Source organism: Hylaeus volcanicus, chromosome 2 (assembly GCF_026283585.1).
Source record: "Hylaeus volcanicus isolate JK05 chromosome 2, UHH_iyHylVolc1.0_haploid, whole genome shotgun sequence".
Lineage (NCBI taxonomy): Eukaryota > Metazoa > Arthropoda > Insecta > Hymenoptera > Colletidae > Hylaeus > Hylaeus volcanicus.
In genome coordinates this window covers 12,360,200-12,378,320 of record NC_071977.1, presented here as the reverse complement: position 1 = coordinate 12,378,320, position 18,121 = coordinate 12,360,200, and the positions used below count along the sequence as shown (strand labels likewise).

The 18,121-nt window shown below is 35.3% G+C and overlaps 3 protein-coding genes across 8 annotated transcripts in view; 1 reads left to right on the top strand and 2 right to left on the bottom strand.

The window, feature by feature from the left end:
- Positions 1–1,362, top strand: part of LOC128884882 (uncharacterized) — a 4,813-nt gene extending 3,451 nt beyond the window's left edge. The window contains exons 2-5 of the mRNA XM_054138548.1: positions 477–637; positions 721–879; positions 967–1,131; positions 1,208–1,362. Of these exons, the coding sequence (XP_053994523.1) occupies positions 477–637; positions 721–879; positions 967–1,131; positions 1,208–1,362 (640 nt within the window). The remainder of the gene's footprint in view (positions 1–476; positions 638–720; positions 880–966; positions 1,132–1,207) is intronic.
- A 12-nt stretch (positions 1,363–1,374) lies between these two features.
- On the bottom strand, positions 1,375–4,273 carry LOC128872374 (glycine--tRNA ligase). The gene is made up of 4 exons (XM_054114998.1): positions 3,943–4,273; positions 2,029–3,709; positions 1,752–1,939; positions 1,375–1,672 (listed from the first exon to the last, which is right to left on the bottom strand). Exons 1-4 carry the CDS (start codon positions 4,183–4,185, stop codon positions 1,562–1,564), a joined length of 2,223 nt encoding a protein of 740 aa, XP_053970973.1. The 5' UTR covers positions 4,186–4,273; the 3' UTR covers positions 1,375–1,561.
- Positions 4,274–4,404: 131 nt separating this feature from the next.
- Positions 4,405–17,902, bottom strand: LOC128872373 (uncharacterized). 6 transcript variants are annotated; one of them, XM_054114996.1, is made up of 8 exons: positions 17,761–17,902; positions 16,717–16,749; positions 16,202–16,447; positions 10,670–16,122; positions 9,741–10,602; positions 9,286–9,660; positions 7,648–9,195; positions 4,405–7,559 (listed from the first exon to the last, which is right to left on the bottom strand). In XM_054114996.1, exons 3-8 carry the CDS (start codon positions 16,323–16,325, stop codon positions 7,309–7,311), a joined length of 8,613 nt encoding a protein of 2,870 aa, XP_053970971.1. In that variant the 5' UTR covers positions 16,326–16,447; positions 16,717–16,749; positions 17,761–17,902; the 3' UTR covers positions 4,405–7,308. The 6 variants fall into 6 exon arrangements, with proteins under 6 accessions (XP_053970971.1, XP_053970972.1, XP_053970970.1 ...); XM_054114997.1 differs by having other exon boundaries at positions 17,757–17,890; XM_054114995.1 differs by lacking the exon at positions 17,761–17,902 and adding an exon at positions 17,377–17,518.
- Between the last annotated feature and the right edge of the window lie 219 nt (positions 17,903–18,121).

Genomic DNA, 18,121 nt, shown 5'->3' with positions numbered 1-18,121 from the left:
TAAAATCAAAAGGAAATCCCACGAAGGAAGTATTATATACTTATAAATTAATGTAAATTTCTTTTTTCTTTAATCAAGTTTCAAAAATTAAACTGTCGTGCGAATACTTATTGCTTCAACATTTCTATCGATTAATTGTCTTTTTCTTGTTAATTTCGCAACTTACATAAATAGCTATTTTTTTGTAATCCATCTATTCTAGAGATTTCAGAGAATATGTAAAATATCATTGTTTATAAAAAATAAGTTAATAAATTACAATTTTACACAGATCTTTTGGAAATCGATCGGTGTACGAATACTTTCTACACCCACTGTATAGTTCAAAGACCAACTATTACACTAAAATATGACTATATTCGTCTCATGATATAATTTTAGTTCCATTCATAACACTTTCGTATCTTCAAATCCAACACAGATATTCGGGTTTTCTGTTTTCCGTAGCTCACCTCAATTATTTAATTCGATCGCAGGAAACTTCAACGAAATTGGCAATGGTTGCAATTGCTTTGTTTAGAGGAAGAAATTCCGCAAAAAACTGTATCTGGAAATAGGGGAGTAGTCTTAATACCCGACAAAGCTTGGAGGAAAGCTCACATTTTATCGCCGGCATTAAAAATACAATATGCAATCAGTATGAAATGACTTTGTGATATAACAAATAATAAATTTAACATTAAACTTATACGTGTTACTATGTCAATTATGATATTCCAGTTGGAATACCAGAATACGATAATCACAAAAAGTTTTTCACAAAAAACACCCAAATACATACATTTGCATTATCTACATGTGTTGATCTAAGATTTCGTCAACCCTGGTTTCTGGATTGCACGATCAAAACACTTTGTTCGTGGTATTCGAGTTCTCTAGGTAAACTAATAATAAGCAACGAAATAATTTACGTACGAAACATTAGAATCAAACGAATAATATCTATTTTAATAATATCTATCCCAGTATATTTATGTCTACAATTGTGGCACAATCGCGAGAACTTGGATAATCAATTAAGAAAGCTGTTTCTTGATTTACCGTCGCTTCGAGTTTTCGAATTTATCGGTGAAATTCGAATGTTAAAAACATTGTGTGCTATGTGCTGTCAGATACGATCCGGCAGTTGCAGTAATTATTTAATATATAGCTTACCTATAATTCAGTTATTAACAATTCAGTTATTAACAATTACTATGTATTACAGATGTTTGTCGGGTCAATATGCAACTTCAAGAAATTATACACGATGACATAGACAAAGAAAAATGGATGAAGGGTATAAAGTGTTTGATGGTTTGTTTTAAACATGATTTTGACATAATGAATGTTAAATTTGACATTAGCTTTTATAGGTTTTGAGAAAAATACTCGTTTTATGAAAGCAAAAACTTTATAATCATTACAATAAATATAGCTTTTGTTGTAAAAAATACTAACAAAGATAATGTTTCCAAAAATGCAAATTATATTAATGCACAATAAAAATTGCTATTGTAGCAATTTATTTGTTCTTGTATATTACAAATAAGTTATTCCGTAAAGTTTTTTTAATATATTACTACGGTTCTGTTGATTCTTGTTGTTCAAATTTGGGATACTTTGCTTCAACTTCAGACCATGTAATTTTACCGTAAGATAAGTCCCTCACTACGGTCGGAAGTTCATCCAACTGCAATTAAAACAATAATTTATTTTTTCTCAAATTATCCATCATTTTCATGTCAGTCTTCTAAAATATATTTACTTACATTTATTCTAACTTGACCCATACTATCCCTTTCGCGCAGTGTAGCGCTATGAGGTGACTTTAAAGTATCAAAATCTATAGTAATGCCGAATGGTATCGCTATTTCATCTGTTCGCGCATATCTGCGTCCGATACTGCCAGAAGAATCATCTACTTTATGAGAAATATCCAATTTTGTAAGATTCTGAGCTGTAAATAATAAACAACATTTAAATCCATTTTCTTTCCTATCGAAACGTTTCGATCTATAACATACTTTTGAAAACCAATGCACTTACATAATTGTTTTACAAACGGTACAAATTCATCATTACCGCTAAGTGGTAATACAGAACACTTTAAAGGTGCCACAACTGGTGGTAAAGAAAGATAAGTTCGTTTCTCATCACCTTCTCTTGCTCTAAAATTATGTTCAAAGACAGCATACATTATGCGCCCAATACCAAAAGAAGGTTCGATTACAGACGGAATTATTTCTTCAACGTGTACAGTTTTCTGATACCGTTTTACTTGAATCATGTCCTTTGTAATTTTGGCCTCGGAATCGGTAGTAAGTTTCAACAAATATTCTCCATTATCATTAAGCTGAGTTTCTATGATATTAATTTCAGTCTCAGATAATGCTGCCAATACATCTTGAACCAATTTACTACATTTCTTAAACGTTTTACCGATTAAAACTTTATTTAGTACTATTTCACATACGTCAACATTTTTCGGTGCTGGTAATTTTTTCTCTGCTACAAGTTTTACCCCAGTAGCTTTAGTGTGTTGTGTAAGGTCATAAGCGGAGCGATCTGCGCAGCCAACGCATTCAATCCAACCATAAGATGTCAAACATTCAGCATCCCAACAATCACATGCATAATGAGCCATTTCATTTGCCATGTGTTGACGAAAACGTAATTTTTTTGGATCAACACCAACTTTTATTAAAAATAGATAAATTCTACCCATGAAGTACCCTAATGTTTCATTGGCTATAAGTTTTGTTGCTACTGCATCACCTAAAGTTATGCGTTGTGCACTTTTTCCATCCATCTGATTGCAAGCAGAATATAACAATAAACTTAAATCTTTAACTCTCTCAAATTTGGAATGATTTTTATCACTTGGATCACAGAAATGTTCTATTTCTGCCATGGTGAACTCTCTGACTCTTATCAGACCAGATCTAGGAGAAATTTCATTACGGAATGCATTTCCAATCTGAGCTGCAGCAAATGGCAGTTTTTCTTGATTAAATGCAAGCAATCTTTTAAAATTTACAAAAATACCTTGGGCAGTCTCTGGTCTCAGAAAGCCTTTTATAAGACCTGATGGCCCAATTTGAGTTCCAAACATTAAATTAAACTCTATTGGCTGTGTTAGATCATTCCCAGAGATTGGGGACTTCATATTGAATTTGGATAGAACTGCAGCCATTTCATCTTTTGTCATTCCATCCAATTTAATAATAATATCTCTACATTCTGCACGAGTACTTTCATCAGTTTTCTTATCACTAATTACTTTTTCTAAATGTGCTTTGATTAGATGATCTAATCTGAAGCATTCTCCAGTCTTCACATCCTTTACCATTAAATCTGCAAATCTTTCAACATGTCCAGAAGCTTTGAGTACTGGTTCTGGTGTTAAAATAGAGCAGTCAACTTCTAACATTTGTTCCTCTAAGACAAAGAAATTTCTCCAATTATTTAACAAATTTGTCTTGAATGCGCAACCCATAGGGCCAAAATCAAATTGGCCAGTGATGCCGCCATAAATTGCAAAAGACTGATCCACAAAAAATCTACGCTTCAAAAGGTCTTCCATTCTTGCCCTATCAAATGTTGTTACCTCTGAAAGAGATAATTCTTTATCCTCCAACAATTTTTTACGTAATTTGAGTTCAGCAACTGCCTTCTTGATATCCAATTCTGGAGCTCCATCAGATTTGAGTTTTCGAACATAATCACCCTTTAATCAAAAGCATAAATTTATAATACAATTAATTTAAAAGAAACAATGTTTAAATATAAAAATAATAATTAATAATGATTCAGAGGAAATGTAAAATCAAATTTGTTTTATTTAATATAGATTAATACTAACGATGATGAAATTTAATTGTCACTATGGAAATAAAATATAGGCTATTGCACGTGTAACTACATTTAACAGTGAATACTTATTATCCATATGGTACTTACTTGTTCTTTAACGCTAGTTCGAAGAGGTGACAGGATCTCTTCAATTTTCGGATCAGACATATCGGGTAAAATTTGTATTTTCACTTTTCGATGCTTCTTATTGGAACCCCAATTAAAATCGGCTAACCTAGCGTTAATTGAAAATTTACGAAAGGTTTGTTTATTGTTAACTAAGATAGTCTTAGATATGCCGAGTGCAGTTCTTCTGCAAAGAAACAGTAGGTTATACGAAATGCAATGCATTCGCGATGCTTTCTATTCTTTAATGTATGGTTAACACGCGACTACCGCCTGACTTTTTCCACAAAGGAGGAATCGAGGGTACCTATTTCTAATAATACGCTACTGTTGGCGCCAACATTTGATATGAACTTTGAATAATTTCATTGTGAAATGACAATATGTTATTGCTAAATAATATCTTTAATTGTTCTTTGTTTGGCATATCTCAAATAACATAGTGTTAGCGAAATGTACGAAATAATTAATATATACTTAGAAGCAATTCGTAACATTATTTTTTGTACCCTCGTAATATTAACGCTACAAATAAAGAACATTTATTCACTATAACGATACTCTTATATTTTTTTCATAAAGAATATATTCCAAAACAAATAACATGTTATAAATACAACTAAAAGATCTCTAATGAAAAAAGTTAGAAAATATAAAATATGACGCACATGATACGCAGTTATAAGTTTCTCATTTTTTTTTTATTAAATTAGTGAAGTATCACCAAACCAACTTATTTGTTACAAAAAAAATTGTTTCTCTTAATTTCGAATTACTTTATTTTCCTTGTACACCGTAGCATGGTTTATAGAAAAATTACAATTAGAGAAAAATGATTCGTTTAAAAAAACTGAGGTAAATATATAGTTTACTTCTAAAAATTGATTCGTTAATTATAATTTTTCGATGAAACCAGCTTCCGTGTGACACATTAAATCACATAATGTGCACAGAGGAAAGTGTGTACTCAAGAGTGATTTGTTCGTACTACCACAGGGATGTCGAAATTTTTTCGGGTAGATTCATTTCTTAATTACAATCTTATCATTTTGACATATAAGTAATAGATTCTTAATTCTACGCATTTACATGCACCATGTGTTAATTCCAAGTTAAACGGTTGGTCAGACATAAGGGTAAACGTTATACAAACAATTATATATATGCTTCAATTTCTCTGTATAACAACACTACAATCAAAAACAATCTCTTGATCAGTGTAAACAATTTATTTTACATAAGAGCAATACTCTGACATCAAAAAAAGCGATAATAATGCATAATGTATAGTAATAAATAAAGTATGAAATGTAAATAATGGGTATTTACAAGTATGTAAATGGCAAAAAAGCTATAACAGAGACAAAATAATTGTTTTATCTTCCGTAAATATAATCTCGTATGCACTTTGCAATAGATTCTGTCGCTTGTTTGCAAAATTACATCTTACATTAATATCGCGTCATGTAATATCTGTACACTTAAAACCTAAAGAACGTGCAGCCATAACCACATACTAACATGTAAGATGTTTACGTCTCTTGCATGTAGCAAACATGTGACAGATTCGATGAGAAACACATACTAATAGTATCCAGCATGAGTGCTTATTTTCTATAATAATTCGTCTATAATATTTGAAGGGAGCACCATGATAAACGCGTACGCGGCTCTATATCCCACTTGGAAAATTGATTAAAAATCTCGTGCTTATACTCTCGATTAACTTACGTTAACATAAATGCGCAATTCCGATCCAGTACACTAACAACGTCAGTTATAACTCCTCGTTTCTATTAGTTTCACGCAAGAATCAAAGTTAAAACTTTGATTCAAAATGAAAATATATAAGCAGAAATGTCACACGAGAATAAATGACAAAATATCACAGTTCCGAGTTTGAAAAGTCGCTTCTGAAAATCATGGCTCTCCCTGTTCTTCTTTTATCTATGTTTCAAGACAGTCATGAACTGTAAGACATCCTAGTTAACAACAAACCTACATGCTACTATGAGATTATCTATTTCAGAAATCGTAACGTTTAGTAGTGATACATAGTCATATACAACGTGCTAAGGATGCTGTAAACTGTATACTGGCTGCTAAATGTTCCATGTAAATACTGTACGTATAATGTATGTAAAAAGTCAAAGGTGACACACAGATTCAGAGCATATTGTGTAAATGAAGCATAAATTCATTGTTTAACGATTAATGATTGAAGTTATGAAATCCGAAATAACGATGCGTAGTCTGCAGTTAACTTCTACAGAAGAGTGATGAACGATGTAAAAACATAATAATAAAAATAAAAAGTATTGTCACTGCCTAAAATGTACATAATGGTACAATTGAAATATGAAAAACATTAAATTCTATGGTTATAAATATTATGTTACTGTTAATAAAATGTAAATAATTTCTTTAGAAGTTTAGATAATATCACTTTTTGAACAACTCAGATATCCATCACTCTTCTTATATTAACTTAGGAGGAAGAATCAGTTGATTTTAACGCGATGCGTACTTCTATTATAAGTGTATATAAAATCGAAGATGGAATGCTGATGTATAAAATTTGATGAATAATGTATTTTCCTTTTCCCAGAAACTTCATACTTCTCCAAGTATTGTAATTAATCAGAATGATTTTCCTCTTTTTCTCTTAAGGTATATATAAAAGTGATCAGTGTAGCATTTATGCACAAAGCTGAACGATAGTGTACAGCATTCCTTCCTTTCTTACGTTACTCGTTTAAAAGGTACGAATTTTTTTCTCGCTCAATATTTCCAGTATCGTTCCCATAAAACAACCTCCATTCGACTCGTTTTAAATAAAAAATGACGAATAACAGAAGTATTTATATGTTTAAAATATTCTTACTTTTTCGTAATCACGTTTCAATTAAACACTTCGTAAATGTATAAAGACAATGTCCCTGAAGTGTAAGAAACGTTATGACACCTACGAAACTGTAAAATATTAAGCAGAGAAATTACTTATACCCTTTTAAACATCGACATATTACATATTTAGTTGAATAGACGCATCGTAAAACGGCATAGCAATTCAGGCTAAATATTTTGAACATTTCAACAAATTGCACAGTTCAAAGTTAATGGAGAATTATCTCATCTCCTTCGACATAGGGTTGGTACTCTGGGAAAGTACCTAAGTAAATTGATTACCTTAATACAATACTTGTGACTAAATATTTACATCAATGCGTTTTACAGCTTCAGTCTATTAAGCTTCTGAACCGCGACAGCCTTCAAACTTTCGCAATATGCGACATTTTTCGAAATTATTATTAAACTAATCGTGTTTCGAAGTACCACTGAATTTTCCTACTGAGCAGGTGGCTGCGGCTCACTAGGCATATTAGGATTTGGATATGGCGATAAAAACGAATAATTCGGGTAAGGTGGTGGAGGATGTGGAAATGGAGGATAGTAATTAGGCGGATGCGAAGAAGGAGGTGCGTAACCTCTGTGTATGTAGTGATCTGCTGGTGGAGGTGGACCATGGAATGCCGTATACATGCGAGCGTACTCCGTATTATAGGTTGGCCCGCCGTATGCTGGATATCCAGGCGCACCTACATCACAAATTTAATTTCAATATTTATTATATGCATGATTAATGCTACATAATAAATATAACTCATATAAAAGATCAAAACTTACCACTCGGTGGATAAGCCGCTGAAGAACCTGGTGCTGGAGGATAATGCTGTGAATATGGATCGTACGGTCCTGGTGGATAAGGTCCAGGATAACGACTGCTCGTAGGATGACTAAACGCAGTAGGTATGTGTGTATCATCCCTAGTAGGGGTAGTAGCAGTAACCGTTGTAGTTACCACCGCTTCTGCACTTTTATTTTCCGTTGCATTAGCTGACGTTTTGGCAGTAGTACTGGATACTTGTGAATATGCAGGTGGCACATTCATCATTGCTCTTTCTTCCATAGGTTTTCCTAAGTCTGGTTGCGTCTTTGCAGTATCTATTGGTAATCTTGGATTTGTCGCGTGAGGTGGAACACCAGGGAAATATGTACCATACGGAGTAGATAACGATCGCGATCGTGGATCACTATAATCGTAATACCGAGGGTATTGGGCATATGGGTAACCTTGTGGAATATTAGGTTCACCCTGCACAGATGTTTCGCGCATATTTGGTTCCGCCGCTTTTGGCGAAGTCATGGGATTGGTTCCAGTACACATAGATGGTGCAGAAGAGCCAATTGTCGAATCTGTTACACCTTTAGAACCTTCTGTACCTCGTAACGTAGGTGACGGTGGCACTTGCATAGTCGATGGCGTAGGCTGTTGTGCTAACAATGATGGTAACGGTGTTGATGGTGTTGACTGTGTTCCAATTTGCGATGACAATTGAGGTGGTATTTGTGGAAGTACCTGGGTTGCCACCTGCGGTTGTACTTGGGACGGTATTTGAGGTGATACTTGCGACGGTACTTGCGGTGGTATCTGAGATGGCACTTGCAGCTGTATTTGAGACGGTGCTTGTGGTGTATCTTCAATTATAATTTCCTCGTTAGATGCATCTCTCTTCTCTTGTTGAGTTTGGAAAGGATGTCCATAATTTGTTAGCGTATCGTTTGTTTTCGTAACTTGTTTCTCAATTGAAGGGGAACACTGTTTATTAATGTTCGATGTTAATTCCGTTTCTGTTTGATCATGTTGCGTTTGAACACCTTGTGCAGTTACAGTATCTGAAGTATATGCTTGACTACTTTCTTCAGATGACTTTTGCAGGGACGTATCGGTATCCGAATTAGATACCCGATTATGGTTAGGAGGACTATAATCGGTGTTTGAACTTACTTCCGCAACCACATCCTCTAATCTGACTTCTTCGACCCTTTGTTCCGTTCTAACTTGACCATCCGAAGAGTTCGAATTGTCTCCGAGAGTTGAATGATCAACTGGTTCTTGCTTTACTTTTGGTAACCTTGAAAGAGAAACTTGATTTGTTAAATTAACTTGACTTAAATAAGGTTTGGCAGTCGCAGTAGCAACTGGTTTTGGTCTTTTTGAAATTTCTTTGTCGGCAAATGGTCTATAATTAGGACCGGTTCCTGGTTTATTCATTGAACGGCCAGTTATTTGGTTACTCGAGGATGATTTCGGTATTATAGAAATCGCCGAATTATTTCTCAATGGAAATCCGACTTCTGGTTTGGTATTTCTTTGCGCCATTGAGGTCAGACCTATGATAAATAAGAATATATAAGTATTAACAAAGATACTTTTTTATAAAAGCAAAAAACAATTTTAATAACATTGAGATTATAGCGTACCTTTCTTCGGCTCTTCCTCTCGTTTTTGTTGATTTAACTTCAAAGCCGTTCGAATTGCTATAATTTTTCCAGATTCTAATTGCATATAAATGCCTTTTGGACTCTTTAGTACCATCACGCGTTGGCCAGCTTTTAGTACGATACTTCCTTTATCAGGAGAATTGGTAGGTATAACAACATCTAAAGGTAATGTCATTTCTTGTGCACTCATCCCTTGTCTCTGCCATACTTCCGCTGGTATCCACCGACTTCCAGTTACACCACGCGAGCCTAAACCTTCGGCACCACGTTGTTGCATTGGTCTAACCGAAGCCACTGGTTTTGATGTAGTACCACTATCACCACCACGAATTGCTCTAATTTGTAATCCACCTGCTACAATAACATATTGTATGAAATACAAATATTTTCGTCAAACAAATAATTTAAGTAAGTGTATTAAAAATGAATCGTACCCCTTGTTGCAGTATTTCCGGGTACATAATTATAGCTAGGTCTTGAACAATTGGCAGCCATTTTCTCAAGTTCGTATCCACGTCGAGCTAATCGCTTTTCTGCTTGACTGAGTTTTTTATCTTTACGATCGACGAGAAGACTTTCGTGGTGGAATGGCTGCTTCGTAAGCAATGAAGAATATCGTTCTAACACACGATGCATGACTTCATCGGTGTAACTGTCCTTAGTTTGTGAAAAATCTTGTACTTGGCTATCCTCTTCCCAATCCCAAGACAATGTAGTTGCTTCTTTCAATGAAAGATGAGCATCTGGATTACACTGATCAACAACACGATCAGCCATTCCTTGTTTACTAATTTGCCTGTCATATATCTTTCTTTCCAAACAATTGTCGGTAACTAAACGGTAAACGAAGCAAGGCTTTTGTTGACCGTATCTATAAACTCTACAGACAGCCTGCGTGTCATGGCAGGGATTCCAAGAAGCGTCAAATACAATAGCACGATTCGCGCCAACGAGATTAATGCCTAATGAACCAGCACGCGTAGAAACGAGAAAAAGATGAATTTTCGAATTACTATTAAATTCATTAATAAGTTTCTCTCTTTCTAAAGCGCTAGTACTTCCGTCTAATCTATAATAATTTACATTTTTAATCCAAGCATCTGTTTGTCCATCTGGATGTTTCAGACTATTTCTAGCTAAAAAATCTTCAATGAGATTCAACGTAAACAGTGATTGAGAAAATGCTAAAACACGATCACCAAGCGTAATTGCTTCTTCCAAAATACAAAAGAAAATTGTCATTTTTGCAGAAGCGTCAATTAATCCTGGTACATATCCCTTCATTAATTCTGTTGCCTATAAATAAAAAAATTAATTAGCCGCATTTAAATTAGCATTATTCATTTTTCATCTATATATTTACCCAGTCATACGGAATTCCAGGATCTTCTTTCCCCCCTGAAAAACTTTTACAATCTTTTTCTTCATCTTTCGTGAGAATTTCATCGTCCGACTTATCTTCTTTATCTTTATCTAATAAATCTTCTTTTTCTCGTTCGTCTTCTTTTACTAAATCACTTTGATTCAGTCGAGGGCTATGCGATGAACTAAGACTTTGCACAGATCTAGATACTGGTGTTTGACAACTCGATTCGGAACTGTAGTTTGAGCTTGTAGAAACATTACTTTGATGTATTGGCTGACTCTGTACACCGACACTCGCCGTCATTTCTTTATTACTTTTGTCACAAGGTCCTGAATTTTGGATATGGGAAATAGACTGCTGAGGTTTTGATTCATCTGAACGTGAATTTACATCTGAATTATGATTGTTGCTATAGTCGTAAGACTGATTCTGATAATTTTGCGATGGAAAGTAATTATTTTGATATCGATTCACATTAGGGTTTACATCGCGATAATATGGATCGTTACATTGATCAGATCGAAACGATTGAGAATAATTTCTTTGCCAATACGGATCTTCTGGTCCCTTCATTTGACCTACTTGATTTTGATGCGTACCATCCGACGAGTAATTTATATTCTGTGTTTGTGCTTGGTTTACTGGATAGTTATTTGTCGAATTACCAGATGAGCTTCCACCTTGACGATCGGTTGAAAATTCGTGAGGTGTATTAGACGTTGGTGTATAATTCTGAGATTGTTGTTGACTATCTGGTCTGGGATAAAGTTGATCGTTTTGATTCAACGACGAGCCTGATGCTTGCTGATTTTGTGGATATGTAAGAGACTGACTCTGCGGTTGTTGTACTTGTCCCTGTTGAGAGTTACCATATCTATGAGTAGGAGTCTGTGGCATTGCTGGTGGGCCTTGATGATTAGAACCATATGCATGATTCGAACCCGAAGTAGTTCCTGTTTGGTTTTGTGCACTAGGCGGATACGAAGACTGATTCTGTGATGTTGATGAAGATACAAGGTGTGAATATCCATGCATAGCATTCTGTGCATTTGGGACTGGCCCCTGTTGATCTTGAGGATATCCATGTGCTTGAGTAGGAGCATTTGTAGCTGATTGGCCTGTAGGATACGAGGATGAATTTTGTGGCACGTTTATTTGATTTTGAGTTGTTCCAGAATATCCACGCATTTGACTTTGTGGAACCGAAGCTTGATTCTGTGGATTTGTCATGTACGAATGAGATTGGCTTTGCGACATTGGATTTGGTGACTGTTGATTAAAGGAAATAGATGTTTGTGACGAAGGATTTGCGTTTACTTGAGTAGGATAATTGTGAGACTGGTTAGATAGCGGCATATTCTGCGATGATGTGCCAGTATAAGTATGGGAAGAACTTTGTATATTAAGACTTTGATTTTGTTGATTAGGCGAAAAGCCGCGATTCTGACCGGGTGCAGTACCCTGACCTTGTTGATTTGGAAGATATCCAGCAGTTGGAGTTTGTGAGGTTGAATTTTGACTTTGCTGATTAGCAGCATATCCCAATGTAGAGTTTTGTATTGGTTGATTTTCATTTCGTGAATACATCGAAGTGGCCTGACCTGGTGCCGGATTATAGTTCTGAGTCTGATTAGGTGTGTAAGGAGAATAATCTGGTATTGGTATGTTCGTAGATTGATTTGGCATTTGCGATTGAAAAGACGTTTGATTTGAAACTTGAGGATAATTATTAGAACCTTGATTTAAGTTTGATCCATAATTACGTCCGGGATCTTGATAAGGATAAGACTGACGCGCAAACATTCCTTGTACTTCGTAATTATTTCCTTGACTTTGGTCTGAACGAAATTCTGTACTTGATGGACCGGTTGGATACCTTTGTGAATGATTGTTTGCAGGTTGTTCATTGTTTGGTATATTATAATTTTGTGACTGATTAGGATAGCTTTGAGAAGTATTATATCCTGGAGTTTGTGTGTATGTTTGAAAGGGTTGATTTCCATACCTTTGTGGTCCTTGATTATTGTAAAATTCATTATATTCTCCTTGATTATTATCATTCCTGTAATATGTATTTTGTTCATTTGACCTGTAATTTTGATAACCTTGAGGATAAGAATTTTGCGGCATAGAATTTGAATATCCTGAATTATTCATTGGCATAGAATAATTGGAATAATTGCTTTGTTTTGGAGTCGTATGTGAGTTATCAGATTCTATGTTATCAATATTAGATGATGATGATGCATTAGGTTGCACGCTAGCTGCAGGTTTATTTTTTATAGTTGTGTTTGTTTTCTTGCCCTTTTTAGACTCTCCTTTCGGCTGTCGAGCTTTTGAACGTTTCCCTCCAGCAGTAGTCGGCTTTTCGCCAATTGTTTCTTCTAAATCTAAATCATCTTCTTCGTTAGCTTGACGCTTGCGGAGAAAATGATATAAAATGTCCGGATGGTTCCAAATTTTGCAGCATACAGCAAAAGCTTTCAATGGATTGGGAACTGCGCGTGTTTTAACAACTTGGTTCATGAACGTGTCGTATAATTTACGTTGATGCGGTGTCATCCTAACCAGAAGAATATATTCTTCTTTACGTGGCAAAGAAACTTGCAATACTGAATGTGATCTTCTTTGTACAAAACCTTCTAATAAAGCATGCAGTACATGCGCGCGATACCTCATCAACCGTATGTCTTGAGGTGTTGAGTCAATACACTGTCCATTTTGAATTGGTCTTTCAAACATATTACAAAACTCACTTTTGGTTCCAAGGTAATTAGGTCTGACAAAGTCAACCATGCACCAGTATTCCAGGAGATTATTTTGCAATGGATATCCAGTCAATACGATTCTACGTTTTGTGCGCATTTGTTTCAAAGCCATACTAATACTAGCATGAGAATTTTTTATCCGATGTCCTTCATCACATATAACTAAATCAGGTCCTGGATTAACTAGAGCTGTATGCATCTCATTTAATAATCCTTTGTTCTTATCTTCCTCTTCAACATCGACTGTGTCCTTGAAAGGTTGTCCACGTTTTCTTTTTGCTTTATTCGGCTTTTTTAAAGATAATTGCCTATATAATTCATACCCAATTAATAAAACGCCACCTCCTACTTGCCAATCTTGAATTACTTTAGCTCTTGCTGTCATGGTTTTATGAGAATCGTTTAAAATGTGCAATCGAAAATGTCTTGGTCTTAAATCCATACCAATGGGAGCATCTACACTGAATGGTGTTTGAACTTTCTCGATATCCTTTTTCTCATCATTTGCTACGTCCTCTTTCGTTGTGCAAGTACTTTCTTCCTTCTTAATTGATTCTTCTGGTTCTTTTTTTACATTGATTTCAGTATTCATGGAAGATAAAGCATTCTTAAAACATTCTTTTCTTGATTCTTGATCTGATTCCTGAGGTGGTCGATTTGTGTAATTAGGAAAAGTATTATTAGAATTATCATAATTTGGGTAGATTGATCCAGTATGATGATTTTCAGTCCCAGGATACAAAGTACCAGGATTTCGTGGTTCTATGTTTGGATACATGGAAGCTTGCGGCCGATTTTCTAAACCGGGATACATATTACCAGAGTTTTGACTTTCCACTCCAAATTTTGTGTCAGGGATATTTGGTCTTTGTTGCATGCCATGACAGTTCACTTCCGGTTTCATTGAATCAAAATTAGATATTGGATTAGGATTTGTATTATACATTGTATTTTGGGAAATATCACTCTGATAATTTTCATTTGTGTGTACTTGTGGATCTGACATATTTTTGTTTAACATATTATCCTGTACATAACCAGGTATCATATTATGAGTTTCGTATCCTTGATGAGTATAAGGATTTTCTGACATAATATTCATAGGCTGAGATGCGTTTTCTTGTCCAAAACGATGAGCTGATTCTGTACTAATAGGCCTCGACAGATTTGACATGTCGCTTTGATTTCCGCAGTCATCTTTAATCTCTTGTTTGAGTTCTACTCCAGGTTCCGATTTGACATTTAAGCCTTTATTGTGTTTTTCTGGAGCATTAGGATCTTCAAATGGTAACCACATATTAAATTCCGCTAACCAATTTTGTAATGTATTAATGGGCATGATACAAAGAACTGTTTTAGCTGTAGTACATCGGAAAAAGATATCACAAAAACTAGCAACTTGCAGAGTTTTTCCTAAACCCATACTGTGAGCGAGAATACACCCAAAACCGGAACTAGTTTTGTACCTTTCAATGCTTTCAACAATATTGTCATAAAGAAAACGAATACCACCAATTTGATGAGGTTTAATGATACGAGCTACTTGTGGTGCTAAAAACACATCAGGCTCAGTTTCTGGATGACCCACATTAATCAACACTCTACCATGTTCATCTGGAATGTTATATCTATCATTGGTGTGCATGCCAGAATTGGATGGATCATCTTCGTTGTCGGTTTCTTCCTCACCACTTGGATCGCTTAAAACTATACAGTCGTCATCTGAACTTTCGCTAGAACTAGATATTGTTACTACATCTTTGCCCTTAGCCATTTTCTGAGATTTTAATCCAGCTGATATTTTTTTAGTAATATGCATCTGTTTCTCGCGCAATGCTTCTTCGGCTTCCAGATCCGAGAGTTCAGAATCTGAGTAATATTCAGATCTATCCATAGGTTCCTTTTTAGGAACAACAGGTGATATACTCACAGAAGGTGTCATCATTCGAATTCTTTGTTGTAACATATTGGGTCCAATTGGACGACTCGGAACTCGAGAAATTGATGTCTGCGCTCCTTGATAGACACCCCTGCCCTTTTGCCAACGAGATCCATCTATCGATCTTCTTTGCATTTGATTTGGTTGCATACTAGAAGTAGTCTGAGACCCAGCCCCAGATCCAGAATTTACTTTAAGAAGCACCGTATTAGGCAAACGAACCGGTGTAGGTGAAAATGATGATGAAGATGATTGTGAAATAGTAGTTCCTGCTTGATTTTGTTTTCCTTGTAGGAGACTGATTACTCTTGTTTGCGTTTTATTATTTTGTCTATTTATTGCTATTTGTCGTTGAACTTCGCGAATAATTCTTTGTTGCTCTTGTACCCTTCGGAGTCGCTCCATCTCTTGTCGCTGAGCGGATAAAGTAGCTTCATCAAGCTGGTTCTCATCCATTACCTCCCGAATGTTTCTTCTCATATTTGCTAATTTCTTTTCCGCTTTCGTTTCACATTCTGATGCACTCCCCTCGGTTCCATCGTCTTTTCTTTGTTTCTTTTTGGCTGTATCAGAAAGCTCTGAATCAGCATGTCTCTTATTACTTTCGGAACTTTCATCCTCCATGGAATGACCTTCATGTTTGTCACTTTCATGATCTAAGCTTTCTTCATCATCTGTGTCTTTTGAAATTGATTTTCCTAGTAAATCAGCTTCAGATACTTCTTGACCCTCTATTGGAGCTCCTTTTAATATAATTGAGAATTATAAATACGAAATAATATTACTGTATATCCTAATTATAAAAAGTGATATTATACAAACCTTCCAATGGTAAAGTATCCAATATATTAACCGGTTCTTCGTCATCCTCTTCTGGTTGAGAGTGATGTCGTTCTGATTCCATTCGTACACCAATTTGGGAATCAATTGTTTCATCTAAATCCATATCGTCTCCTGATCCTTCAGAACGTATTTCTTCTATTTCCTCTGACTGTAATGTTTCATTTTTCTTTTCACGTTCTCCATCAGTTGATTCACCACTAGATTCCTCTGAACTTTCATCGTTTCCTGTTTGAGGTTCTATATTATTCATGTTTGTATTTGTTGAAGTTTCGTTTGAACTTAATGATTCGTTAGGCTTAGAGCCTGAACGAGGAGTCACACGTTCTATAGTGACATCCCCAATACGTGTTAAAAAACTGTCCAAACTATTAGACATGATGTGTACAGTTCATTAAGTCACAATATGTTTTAGTAAAATTTTATATGAAATCATGGAATGTCTTGCCACTCTTCTGTGTAACACTAATATTTATGTTATACTGTGTACCACTTACATTATTTACCCATAATTTTATATCCTTTCATGCCTGTAATAAGAAATGTATTCCTTTGTGAGTTAAATACTAAGAAACATTGAAATCCATTATATTAATACAATGATTAGAAAAAGAACTACAAAATTAAGAAATTTTAGTCCTAAAATAGTCTAGAAATAAAAAGAATCAAAAACCACAACTAATAATGCAACGCAGAAATTACAAAGTAAAAACATTGCACTTTATACATGTACTTAACATGCATAGAATATAATTCCTAAAATTCTCAATGTCGCATTTTTATATACAATAACTTTAAGTGGACAATAGATCATCGTATATTTGTGGAATACATTACTATATCACGTACAATTCTCTTAAATAATAAAGGTATCTAATAAATATATTTATATTTTGTACGAAAGTAAAACAAATATAAAATTTACTTTGTTACATACAAAGCAAATAAACATTTAACAATATAGAGATTGAAACATTTGCATGTTGAAACAGAAGTGAATAAGTAGCTTATACAGCTAATACATAGAAATGTTTACATATTTAGAAGGTTGCATGCGGGACATATCATCGAGGTATATGAAAACTTAAGAAAAGCAAAGTGTTTGGAAATAAAATATAAACTATGAATCATTCTAGAACACTTGCAATTAAACACACTTGTTGAGAGATCAGCTAGTCACATTCCCGAGCTTGCGAACATACTCTAACAGTAACGAATCGAAGTCGTACTGTTTAAAGAAAGGGTTACAGCGAACGCACGACATAGTTTGTGACAACGTAACCGCAGAAATTGCGTCAAGATATTCATAATGTTCCGAGTTATTTAAGGCAGAAGCTGTCAAACAGGGAGAACGAAAGCAGCTCCGAATGTTTGTTTTCGGACGAGCCGATCCGGCTCGACGATTAACACCAGGAAGTCGCGTCGTTTTGCAAACCGGCGTCGTCACGTATCTTGCACACGTCAAATTCTACCAGCGATCCGCGTTCACGACTGCTTAATTAGCCGTTAATTACGGATTAAAAATAATGACACACACATACACACGTCTGATGGACGCCATAGCGTCGTTGTTCGCCGCTCGACGATCACGGTTCTCCGCAATGTCCGAAGATCAGCGAACAAGCCTTGTCACTTGGGTTAATGCACGCATCCTTTCGACCTCACCACCCGATTCCTTTTCATCTAAGTCGCATGACGAGGTTACGAGAATCCACTTTACCACCGAAAGTTCACTTAAGTTCGCACGCGTCGCTCTCAAGCTTTCCGCGGCATTTTTTTTCACGCACTTTTTCTAACAAGTATATTCCACTCGGTGGAACGCCATCTTGGCTGCGCTATAAAACATCCGCTGAGTGATTGCGAGGGAACGACACCCACAGCTGGCTAAAATATGTCTCTCGA